Genomic DNA, 12,946 nt, shown 5'->3' with positions numbered 1-12,946 from the left:
TTATTACTCATTAATAATGTTTTTGATAAAATCAATAGAATTTGTCTGCATACCAAAAAAGTCAGAGGCTTATACTCTGTAAATAGCTTATAGATGGGATACATATTGAACAGGAGGTTTTTGTAGATTATATGGGGGCCCAGAAAATTGCGACCCTCCCTCTAGCATGCGCCCAAAAAATCGCAGCCCTCCCCATAAATTTACCGGCCCTCCCCCCCAATAATTAATGACCGCTCCCTTAGGGCCATCGAATTTTCTTTAGCTGGGCGACTTTTTTTTAAAAACTTGGTCGACTTTTTTTTCAGTGGTCGACTTTTTTAAAAAACTTGGTCGTCTTTTTTTTTTTTAGCTTGGCCGACTTTTTTACAACTTGGTCTAAAGGTTCCATTTTCTTTCGTAGAAGGACGGAAAAAAAATATCTCCATAAAAACGCACCAAACTGGCTTCAAAATCAGCAAAACATCAAAAGATACAACAATCTATCAAGGAAAGTCGTTTTTATTATCAAAAGTACTAATTTTACACGCTACGAAATATCTCTGTTAATATTCAAACACTGCAACACAACATGACAATAGATTGGGCTGCCTGTGGCAAGGAGCGGTTGTAAAAATGTACCATTGCAACAAAATAAAAAATTTAATAGGATTTAACAGTGGCATTTCCATTGAATGGCTCTTCATTCACTGAATGTAACAGCAGTGAGGGGGAAAAGCACTTTTTCAACCAGCTGCAACTCAGTTGATTAAATCCCTCCATCTTTTTGTTTGTTTGGTTGGTTGGTTTTGTCAGGTCTTTATAATGATCACCGCTGGATATACATACTGCATATCTTGAAAATTATCACCAGGGGTACTCCCGAGGGGCGGGGATGCTTGTCGGAATTTTTGAAAATGATCCCAAGATTTGAGGGCCGCTACGTAGGCTACCAGAATGGTTGCCATGATATAATCTCAGGTATCTTATTAACTAACAAACCAGCTTACTCTCTGGTGGCCCTAATTTAATACCCCGAGGTACCAAATGTCGTATTTATTCTTTCATTTGATTATAATGGTATTACAGGGATGGATAAAGGGGGATGGATAAAGGGGCTTGGGGGGTGGGGGTTATGTATAATACATATGTAATAGCCTTGGGAATATTCTCTGTCGTACTACGTTAATTATACGGACCTTTTTTTCTTTTCTTTTCTTTTTCATTTTTGACTCTGAATTACCTTTTGTAATAAGAGTAGAGTGACCACAGTAGGTCCGTGAAACTTTAGCAATGCTAAATAGCACAATCTCATGCAAATTCCATTGTTTTTTATCGTCTAACTAGCACTATTTTGTACTATTTAGTAATTAGTGTTTCACGGATTTACTGTGGTCACTCATGTAAATGAGTATAGTCAGTAATAGAATGTAATTTTTCCCCTTCTTTTAGGCAGATATTTTTTTCAATTCGGAGTGCTGGCATTTAACTTGTGAAATAAAAAATATAAAATAACTGTTATACACTTGGGGTTGGCAGAAATACACGCAAAAATAACTTGGAATAAACTGATAATCAGTATTGTCAAGAGAATATTAAGTACTTCATATTCTCTTGGTATTGTACAGATAAAAGCAGGTATAATATAAATTCAATTAACAAACCTTTCAATTTGGGACAGTTTTTTGATTGGTTACCCCAAAAAAGCAAGGCATTATGGGCTTTCACAAAGCATAAGCATAAGGAATGGAAACTTTCCCATTTTCTTATACTTATGCTTGTGAAATCCAAAGTGTGAACCGGGTGTACATAAGCATAAGCACAAGAATTACTATAGTACTATGTTTTTTATGCATATATTTATGCTTATGTTGAAGTGTGAACAAGCCTTTAGTGTTACCACTTGTGGAATGCTAGAAGAAATAAAGTTGATTGATTGATTGATTGACCCCATATGAGAATTTTTTGGTTCGATGTCTTTTGCACCGAAATAAGTAACATGGATGTCCCTTGAACTCAGACTGACCCCCTCTTTTAGAAAATCTGAGACCAAACTGCTACATGGAAATTAATAAATGCATGAATGATGTTATTGACGTGGCCATCAATCATATTGTCAGGTTTTACAGTAAAACTGCAAAATAACTAGAACAGTTACGATACCGACACGAGATAAACTGTTCTAATTTGTTACCTCATAATGTCGTATCTTGTGGAAGTTTCTAAGGCCCCGTCCACACGTATCCGCAAATTTTTGTATCCGCAAATTTTTTTTTTTTTGCGGATACGAAATTGTTCGCGTCCACACGCAGCGTATTCGAATCGTTTTAAAATCGTTTTCACTGTCCACACGTATCCGGATATTTCTTGATCCGCCCTGATGCACACTAGTGCCTAGTCCCTTTGACGGATACTTTTTCTTATTGAGCATGCGCAAAATCGTGTTTACGTCATCGTATTCGAAAATTTGCGGATACGACCGTCCACACGTATCCGTATTCGGAGCGTATTCAAAAATTTCCACTTTGGAGACCGTTTTCGAAAATTTCCGGATACGGATACAAAAACTTTCCGGATAAGTGTGGACGGGGCCTAAAAAGACAAAATCTTCAATGGAAACGCTTTTGACATGTTTTAACATAGTTACTTACAAATGAAAGTGCGCATCATTTTGTGTATCAAAATATTAAAATGATCAAGGTAACATAAGATATTCTCCTCAACTTGCGTTGATGTCGTTGATTTCCTTAATCAGGTGGGAAATCCAAAGTAATCAATGAAAAATCAGCATAGAAAAGGCTGATTGCAGGTTTTTCAAGAAACCACATTACTGCTACATCAGAAAAGTGCCCAGTTGGAGAAGCACAATTACAACAGTTAGTGAGGGTATGTTGGTAATAGCAACAGAAGGTTCTGTAGTAGACGAGCCTGGCTCACCAGTATTTCTACTATCTGAGGTTGTAGTATCACTTGGTTTTGCTGTAGTAGACGAGCTTGGTACACTAGTACTTGAACTATCTTCAAACCGTTCTCCAGTATACATGTCGTAGGCAAATCTAGTGCAATTTCTATCACTATGCTTGACGAAGTTAGTTGGAGCTGGCGAAGGACCCTTCGCATCAGTAGGTGCAATTGCCCACATTAACCAAATTTTGGTGCCATTCTGTAGTAAGAAAACATCCACAAATTGAAAATCTCAAAATAGACCTTATTCGTGGTGTGACAATGTTTTCCCAGTTCAGCGTGACAAACCTCCAGAGGATTTATTTTCTTTTGTTTTTGTTTTTTTATTCAAAAAATCAATGACTATCCAAAGGATGCGACGAGTTTCAAAATAATAGCTGTTTATTCCCCTAGAGGTTTGTTTGATTTTTCATTTAACGAGTTCTTTACAAATTGATTTGCTTTAAGAAGTCTTGTGTTGAAATAAACTTCGAGTGTGCGAGTGTTTTCATCATTATTGTCGGTATTTTTACTGTATTTATGTTTTGTCTCCAGGTTTCGTTGTTTTTATAGGTTGTTCGACTATTTTTATCTACAATTATTTTTGATATTTTTTTCTAGTCTGCGTTCTGCAGTCTGCGTTTGTCGCACACCGGAGGTTAGTCACGCCCGGGGGGTACTCCGCCAGGATTTGGGTAGGGGTGTTCCGCTAGGATTCTGAAAGGGGTACCCTGTTTATGACAAAAAAACTCAAATTTGTAGTCCCTGCTTATGACAAAAGATATAATTAATTGCACTGAGTTCCTGTTTCAATTATCATGTCAGCTCGCGTTTTTTTTTGTTGTTGTTGTTTTTTTGTTTTTTTTTTTTTTTTTTTTTGACGACCATAATAACCAGTTTCGGTCAATACGAAAGTAGAAACCCTGACTCATTACCAGAAATCAGGGACATTTTGTGACCGTGATTTATTCGGTCAGCGGACGTTCATATCTGTAGAGCTTTGTATGGTATAGACACTGTGAAAGCCACTTCAAATAGCTCTGATCTTTGTGGAACATTTAAATATGCAAAACAACTTTTTTTATGTGTTTCAGAGTTGAACTTCAATTTCCAGTCATATGACTGTTTCATATAAGGAGAGAGACTATCAGGCATTTTTTGAGAGTTATTATTTTTGAAAATCTAAATATTGGAGCGAAATTCACTCTAATAACACAGGTCGAATACCAACACTTTTTACTCAAATATGGCCTGGTTTCTCAACTGGCGGCTGAGGTAAACATCAAGAGTTCTTTTCTTTACAAACGAAATGGTGCTTTCTTGTCCAAGATATTTGGAAATTTCATGTATATTTTGGAGATAAAATGCTGTAATATTGATGGCTGTTTAACCACAGGCTAACCACTCTAATAAATGAAGGAAATACTAAATGGTGTCTTGTCTTTGTCTTTTTATGCGCGCACGCTATCGATTTTTTGTCATCTCACCTACCCCCCTTGGTAACAATTTTGTTTTTCTACTATACAATATACTAACAAGGTAGGCAACTTCACGGGCTTCCTGTGGAAAATTCAAACTTTGACGAGAGAAAGCCACGAATTTATCCAGATATTTTGACTTCGAAAACAAAAAAAGTATACAGAACGTCGTACTTACATCTAATCTTCAATAATTTAAAGGATTTTTGATAATAAATTCTCTATAAGGAGGGTTTTTTGGGCTTTTTTAGCGAAAACTTATGTGCCGTCAGTTATGCTTGCATCCGAGCGGGCCTGAACACGAGAAAAGGGATCCAAAACAAGTCCTCTGCCTCCCTCTCCAAGTGTTTTTGGTTCGTTACCACATGCTTCCCAACCCCACATCCCGTGAGTCTTGCATTTTACTTCCGGTTGTTTTTTTAACCAATCAAGAAGCGTCGCCTATTTTTGGCTTCGCGAAACTTTTCGTAAAGCTTTTTTATCGTAGAGTTGTCAGATCTACCTTGAAAAACGTCTTATAGAAAAAAATAGAAATAAGATATATTGTATCAGGATGAAAAAGGACAGAAAAAAACATTTTAAACTATTTTTCATTCACCTAAAGTGCAATGAAGTAAGTATTCTTTTATTTCTTTTCTTGTAGTAAACTTACGTAGAACACGGCTCCACAAACTTGGTGTGGACAAAGTTTATTAAAAAATACATATTTATCAAACCAATGATAACCAATTTATAATTAATAATATTTTCCTACTTGCATTAAAAATGCGTATTTTCTCTGCATGAATCGTCTTAGGAAGGCATGGCAGTTTTTTGGCTTTGAAGACGTCGCAAGCCATTCCAATGGAACACACTAGGTTAACGTTTTTGCCGTTACACTTTCAAATAAATTAATCTCAGTTATAAGAAAAGATTTACCAGTGCCCGCTTTGCCTTGTATAAGAAAATTATGCCCTGCTAGTGCTTGGTCTAAGCAATACTTTTGCTCTAGCGTCAACCTAAACGGCAGAGAAAATACACATTTTTAATAAACTTTGTTCACACCAAGTTTGTGGAGCCGTGTACTACGTAAGTTTACTACAAGAAAAGAAATAAAAGAATACTTACTTCATTGCACTTTAGGTGAATGAAAAATAGTTTAAAATGTTTTTTTCTGTCCTTTTTCATCCTGATACAATATATCTTATTTCTATTTTTTTCTATAAGACGCTTTTCAAGATAGATCTGACAACTCTACGATAAAAAAGCTTTACAAAAAGTTTCGCGAAGCCAAAAATAGGCGACGCTTCTTGATTGGTTAAAAAAACAACCGGAAGTAAAATGCAAGACTCACGGGATGTGGGGTTGGGAAGCATGTGGTAACGAACCAAAAACACTTGGAGAGGGAGGCAGAGGACTTGTTTTGGATCCCTTTTCTCGTGTTCAGGCCCGCTCGGATGCAAGCATAACTGACGGCACATAAGTTTTCGCTAAAAAAGCCCAAAAAACCCTCCTTATAGAGAATTTATTATCAAAAGTCCTTTAAATTATTGAAGATTAGATGTAAGTACGACGTTCTGTATACTTTTTTTGTTTTCGAAGTCAAAATATCTGGATAAATTCGTGGCTTTCTCTCGTCAAAGTTTGAATTTTCCACAGGAAGCCCGTGAAGTTGCCTACCTTGTTAGTATATTGTATAGTAGAAAAACAAAATTGTTACCAAGGGGGGTAGGTGAGATGACAAAAAATCGATAGCGTGCGCGCATAAAAAGACAAAGACAAGACACCATTTAGTATTTCCTTCATTCATTAGAGTGGTTAGCCTGTGGTTTAACCGAACAGAAAGAAGAAGGAATTGCTTTTCAAGAGGGTAAATGAAACCATTGATATCTAAATAATCGATCCTGAACACCAGGTTTTGACTTTGCCCTTTGCGCAGAGCAATTTTATATTTTTATTGCGAAGAATCATAAAGGCAATGACAAGGAATGCATGGAATTCATTCACAAGAAACCTTTTATAATCTATAACCTGTTTGACCGAAGGAAAACATAGACTTTTGGACTTTTTTTCTCTCCAAGTTGTTAGTGAAGAACCACTAAGTATTTGTAAAACACTAGACAAATAAAACTATAAGTACATTAAATTTTATCCAGTTTTGAAATAATCCTTCCATACAAATCTCTCTATTGGACGGCCATTTTTAATGGGCCACAAAAAGTATGAATAATTAGATTGTCCGCCATTTTGTCCCTGATTTCTGGTAATGATATGACAGGAAACTCAGGAAGAACTTAGAACTTGAGTGAAATTGCATACCCTGTTTATGACAAGAAGCTCGAAAAACCATACCCTGTTCAGCGGATCATGCCCATATAGTCCATATAGGGGAGTACCCCCCCCCCCCCCCCCCCTGGTTGTTACATTTGAAAACATTCTAAATTTCAAAAGGCGATTGCTGCCATTCATCTCACTTCCCTTAGTTACTGTTGCTGTATATACACCCTAAGAATTTAAAATTCGTGACAAGGGTAAAATATCAAATATGCTCTTCTTTTGAGGATAGGCCTTTATTAGATATGAATTCTTCTGCACTTATTTTTCAACAGGCCAGAGGAGAGTTTCGACTGTAGTACCAAATCTTTGGTCACTTTGACCACTCTTGAGGGTCTTTTGCTTGGGACTCTGGTCGAAACTCTTTTTCTTGCCGTTTTCTCGAAAATAAAAAGATATGTATTTTCGACTGAAAGAATTACACAGCGATTCTCCTATAGTGTAGCTATCATACTGTTGTTTTAGGAGATAACCGATTAAAGATTAAAGGTATCTAATAAAGATTAAATAAAGATTAAAGGTATCTAATAAAGATTAAATAAAGATTAAAGGTATCTAATAAAGATTAAATAAAGATTAAAGGTATATCTAATAAAGGTATAAAGATATCTAATAAAGGCCTATCTTCAAAAGGAACGGAGATTTTGATTTTTTGACTCTTACCACTATTAGTGTTTCATTCTTGTGGACGTTGCCTCTTAAAACCCTCGGGGGTGACTCCAGGGTAAATGTGTCGGAAAAGCTCGTCGTATCTCTTAGGGATGAAAATCAGCGATTTGGTATTTTTAAGGGTGTTAACATGGAAATTTAGAATTTTGACATTTCTTGGTATCTTGTAGGGGTATCTCTTAGGAGTAAAAACTCGTCCAACCAAGCTCTTTTTAAAGGAATTCAGGTATTTTTTTTTGGTATTTTTGAGAATTTCCAATGAGCATATCCGATACTTTTACCCCCGAGTCACCCCCGTGCTTAAAACTTCGGTTGTGGTAAATGGATCATAAATCATGTGTCTAGTGAAAATAAGATCTCTTCAAAACAGATACTGTGTAGATACAGACAAGCTTTTAATTACACCAAAAACTGCTGCAATCGAAACCACGTCTTGGAAGTATATAAACCTTGTTACCTTCAAGATGTTTCACTCAAATCATATTGAACTATTTTATCATTCAACTTTACAAAATCAATTCAAAGGATTTTAGTTTTCTAGGAGTTGGTGTCAAAGAAATAACACTTTCAAAACAATTTGCAGGCCCCTGGAAAAACATTTTGAAATTCCAGGAGAATTGCAAACCCTGAGAGCGGACAGTGACCATTGACTCTCAAAGTTTGCAAGAGTAGAAGTAATTATACTACACTGTAACGCTTTTTTACCCTGAATTTCTCCTCTTTTGATATTCAAGTCTAAAATTATGCTGAAACAATAATTCACCTCAGGCTTAGTGAATATGGGAAAAAATCACCTCGATGGCCATGCACTCAACGACTTGCGGCTTGGTAAATATAGTCCCCGATGTTTACTTTGCCTTCGGCAAATAATTGTTTAATATATAACTTACTTTTAATGGAACATCAGTAGCTGTATCTAATGTATTTGCAGCACGGTTGAATTCAATGGTAGTGTATCCATCAGCTTCTGTAGCATTGGTCAGGACAAGGGACTGTAAGCTAGGACCATCATGGTCAGGCTTGCCTGGCGTTGAAGAGTAGTAGTCCTGCAATAATAGAAACCAAGCAGTTCTAGAATAAATAGTCCTCAAAGTGGAATATCACACTGTCATGACACAAAGACAAAGATTGTATTAATTCTTACACGGTTTCCAGATGGGGTGTGAACATTATAATGCAAGTTAAGTTATAAGGTTATAGAATTCTAAATACACCTACTAGCCTGAAGCAAGGCAATATATCCAAAAAATGGATTTCAACACCCAGCCCTTATTATTTCTTCTTCACCTCCGGCTGTGCCAAGAATATGATATCTGTATTATTGGTTTATATCCATATGCAATAACTTTTAATTATAGTCATGCTAGGTGCATGAGTATGCGAATACGAAATAGACCCGATGTCATTGTCAATATTGACTGTAATTCAAGTAAGAAATCTTGGTTTTCAAAATCAAATTGCATTATTGGGGATATACAGCTGTAATCATAAAAAAGATAGCTGGATAGTAGGCCTAAGCTTATAAATATTGCTTAAGGAGGCTGTAGGTAGTTTTGGTCTGGCACATCTAGAGGCATTGAAACGACTACAACTTCGTCTTGAATAACTTGATCTGCAAGTGCTTTTCACACATTGTCAGGAAAGGATTAAAGGTTTCAAAAATGATAAATTAGTTTAAAGCAGCCTTTTCGCTATGACGTAATTATGACATCATAGAAATCGTTTACCGCTTATTTTCTCAAAAACTAGACCTAAACTTTTGAAGCGACTTGCACAAGTCGGTAGTATTCATCAAGGCACCCAACATATTGCAAGAGCCTCTTTAAATTATCATTAATATAGTCAGTCCTTATAAGGGTCATTAGGTGTAAAAAAGTATATATATACATATTACATGTATATATATATACACTTGATTGCAGAAAGGTTGTAGTATACATTTATACAAATACCTAATTTATTCAGTATATTTAATGATATGCAAAACAGAAAACTCGCTTTATTTATTATTTGTTTCATTCAATGAACGTCAAAATATTTTTTTCTTGTGTTTTACATCCTACAGATCATAAATCAATTGGTTTTGAGGGTTAAAAAATTTAAATTGAAATATGCATCTCATTAGGTATTTGTATAAATGTATAAGTGTATACTACAACGTTTCTGCAATCGAGTGTATATATATATATATATATACACTTGATTGCAGAAAGGTTGTAGTATACATTTATACATATATCTAATGAGATGCAAGATATCAAATGAGCTGCAGAATTTAAAACATGCGTAAATACAATTGCTTAGCCACAGCGTTTTGTGGGAAAAAATTTTTTAACTTGAGTTTGTGCAATACTTATGTCTCTGATACAATAGAAGATAAGGAAGACCAAATAAGTTACTTGTAAGTTTTGCATCTCATTTGATATCTTGCATCTCATTAGATATATGTATAAATGTTTACTTCAACCTTTCTGCAATCAAGTGTATATATGTGTATATATTTAAGGAATATAAAACGGCGTGCGTGTCTATATACTGTGATATAAACATGATGGGAGCTGTAGAGCAAGAGAGAAGTCCTAGAAAAACACGAGGAGTAATATAACACGAGCGGACATTTTATATCGCTTTCATAAAATATTTTTGAATGATTTCACCCAATCGTGTCTCTGTCCTCTGATACAAACATGGTATATTATTACTTAAAGTGTTTATGAAACCAAATGTTCGACCTCCGTATTATTTTAAAACAACAAAATTTAACATTTTCCGAGTATCGTGATGCTATTTTTTTTGGAATTCAGTGTAACTAAATAATTTTTTTTCGCCTTCGAAAATCAGTCATTTGCACCAAAAACTGTCCGGGGTCTGGGACCTAGTTTACAACCACGATGACGTCACTGCGAGGACTCGTGTTTATCCGTGCAAGTCAGTACAGAGTTGTATTTTTATAGTTTTTGTGCCTCATTCGCTCGAATCTATCATGTCTGACTTAGAATCAGAGTTATCCACGAACGAAAGTATCGAAAATGAAGACAGTAATGATGAGGACGAAATCAATTTTAATTTTGAAAGTGTGTTCAGACCGTACGAAGACGAACCACTCGCCTTGGGTAATGATCTGGCAGAAGAACAAGTCGGTGATGAGGTCGATGGAGATGGCCTTACAGCAGATACTTTAAGACTGAGATTTGAGAAAATAGTGCCTCTACAAGATTGGTAAGTTTATAGTGTATAATTGTTTATTCGTAAGTGTCATGTCTTTGTAATTGACAATTTATCTCTTGCTTTCAAAGGTGTTCTTGTGGAAATTCTTCGGGCTCGATAGAATTCATCTTCGGAAACTCGTCAGGATTTGAGGTTGAAGGATTGGTTTCTTCAGTTGGCTGTTTAACGGAAGCTAGACTATTCACTATTTGGTCTTTCACAGAAATATTGCAAAGTATCTAAAATAAAAGTAATGATGTTTTGACAAATATTCTATAGGAGGGATTTCACGGCTAAAGTGATACAAAGTCATTACCGAGTTTGTTGAAAACTTGCCTTTCGTCTTTCTCGTGCTGTTGGCATCGTAATTAATGGCGTACCCACCGTGTCGATTGAAGGAATTGCAGTTATTTTAAGCCATGGTTTGGTTCTAAAACTACTTGCATTGACAAGACTAATGTCCGGTCTTTGGACAAAACATTTAGCATGAAAGTGAACAGAGCATAGTACAGACGAATCACTTGGCTGCCAGCCGGGTCTGTGCTTTTGTACGAAACGAATCCACGCCAATCTCCTTTGATCTTTGGGAAATTTATGAAAAGAAACGTTTGGAGTACTAGCACTGTTTTTACAGCTTAGGTTACCCGGCCCACCAGCCACACAGTATCTTCCTCCACGCTTTTTTGACTCCGCCGACATCACTTACAGTGTAAGTAGAATATAAATATATCAACAGAGCCAAAGCGACGAGTCCTCACAGTGACGTCACAATGCTCGTATGGCCGCGCGACGGAGCCGGACAGTTTTTGGTGCAAATGACTGATTTTCGAAGGCGAAAAAAAATTATTTAGTTACACTGAATTCCAAAAAAAATAGCATCACGATACTCGGAAAATGTTAAATTTTGTTGTTTTAAAATAACACGGAGGTCGAACATTTGGTTTCATAAACACTTTAAAACATGATTAAATGCTTAGCTATTGTTATCGTGTACTCTTGCCTGTTTAGGGTAGGGATGTGCAGCTGAGCCCTCTGAACCCTGACCCTGTTCCAGAGTTAAATCGTTGAAATTCATACCCTATTCCAGAGCAAGATCACTGAAAACCATACTGTATACATATACAGTATGGTAAACCATAAGTATAGATACCCTGTTCCAGAGAGGAGAGAGCGTGATTTCATATACCCTGTTCTAGAGCGAGCGCGATTTTGTATGCCTTGTTCCAGAGTAGAATCACTGAAAACCATACCCTGTTTGGCGACACGTACCCATATAGCAAATATAGTGGAGTACCCCCCCAGAACCTTTATTGGCTTGCTTAAAACATATAATAGACCTAATTCACTGTTTTCCCATTTCAGACCATGTGTCATTCCCAAGAGTATCATTTCTTTGTGTATCGGTAGCACATGAGAAGACACATGAATATGGATACAACTCATACAAAGAATCTTTTTCTCGAGAGAATGACACGTGGCAAAACATTACGCCCAAGTGAATTAATAGGTCCATTTTACAAGGAATTGTTTTATTTTTATTCCACTTCCGGTTACAGCCATATCTGTTATATCGAGGCCGTATTTTGTCAAATCTTGAGGTCATGTAGCACGAAAACGAGAATGGTGACCCCCTTGTCCTTCGATTGCACATTACGTCATCGCGGCCTCTCGGGAGAGCGTTGGTGCCATTTAACAAAAGATTTCTCATTAGGATCCATTGTGAACGGCACCAAGATGGCCGCCATGCTTTTGTCTTTTAACTCTCTTGGGAATGCTTGCAACCCAACAATTATTGCATATTTTAAACGTCCATGGTAAGTAGTATAGGGAATGGGGGTTCCAGCGCAATCTCAACACGGGCAAGACCCGTGTCAAAAATCCACCTACGGAAACGACCCACTCCAAGTGTGGTTGGGGGCAACAGCGCAAATATGTTAGTCTATATATGGAGTGCGAAGAATGTAAGAGAACTTTTAAGAAAGAAGCGGATTTGAAAAAGCATTTGAAAATGAAGACGAAGTGTATGAGCAGTTATGATTGTGGATGTGGTAAGAAGTTTGAGACTAAGGTTAAATTGTTTTGGCATTGTCAGGACTGTGAGTACGACTACGACGACCTAAAAAGTGCTTGGTATTAGGTATAAAATATTTCCTATTATATAGATGGAATCCCAAAGCAACTTCAGCACGGTGTCAATACCCGGTAACGGTGAGATTGACGTTAGACAGTTTTGGCGTCAGTCAGAAAGGAAGGTTAAAAGGACTCTCCGAAAAGGTATAGAAGAATTAGGAGCCCTGAAAGCGAGTATAATGGTAGAAGTAAGTTTGTCAAAAGACGAGGTAATGACGACAGCAATGTTG

The 12,946-nt window shown here is 36.6% G+C and overlaps 1 protein-coding gene across 1 annotated transcript in view; it reads right to left on the bottom strand.

Annotated features, from left to right (window-relative positions):
- Nucleotides 1-480: 480 nt before the first annotated feature.
- The window catches only part of LOC116290325 (uncharacterized), a 29,342-nt gene continuing 16,876 nt past the window's right edge, over nucleotides 481-12,946 (bottom strand). The window contains exons 2-3 of the mRNA XM_089024138.1: nucleotides 8,270-8,425; nucleotides 481-3,139 (exon numbers count right to left, since the gene is read on the bottom strand). Of these exons, the coding sequence (XP_088880264.1) occupies nucleotides 2,810-3,139; nucleotides 8,270-8,425 (486 nt within the window). The 3' untranslated portion in view covers nucleotides 481-2,809. The remainder of the gene's footprint in view (nucleotides 3,140-8,269; nucleotides 8,426-12,946) is intronic.

This window comes from Actinia tenebrosa, unplaced genomic scaffold (genome assembly GCF_029948245.1).
Source record: "Actinia tenebrosa isolate PJP-AT-01 unplaced genomic scaffold, QUT_ActTen_1.0 PGA_scaffold8__29_contigs__length_14323225, whole genome shotgun sequence".
Taxonomy (NCBI): domain Eukaryota; kingdom Metazoa; phylum Cnidaria; class Anthozoa; order Actiniaria; family Actiniidae; genus Actinia; species Actinia tenebrosa.
This window is presented reverse-complemented; position numbering and strand designations above follow the sequence as displayed.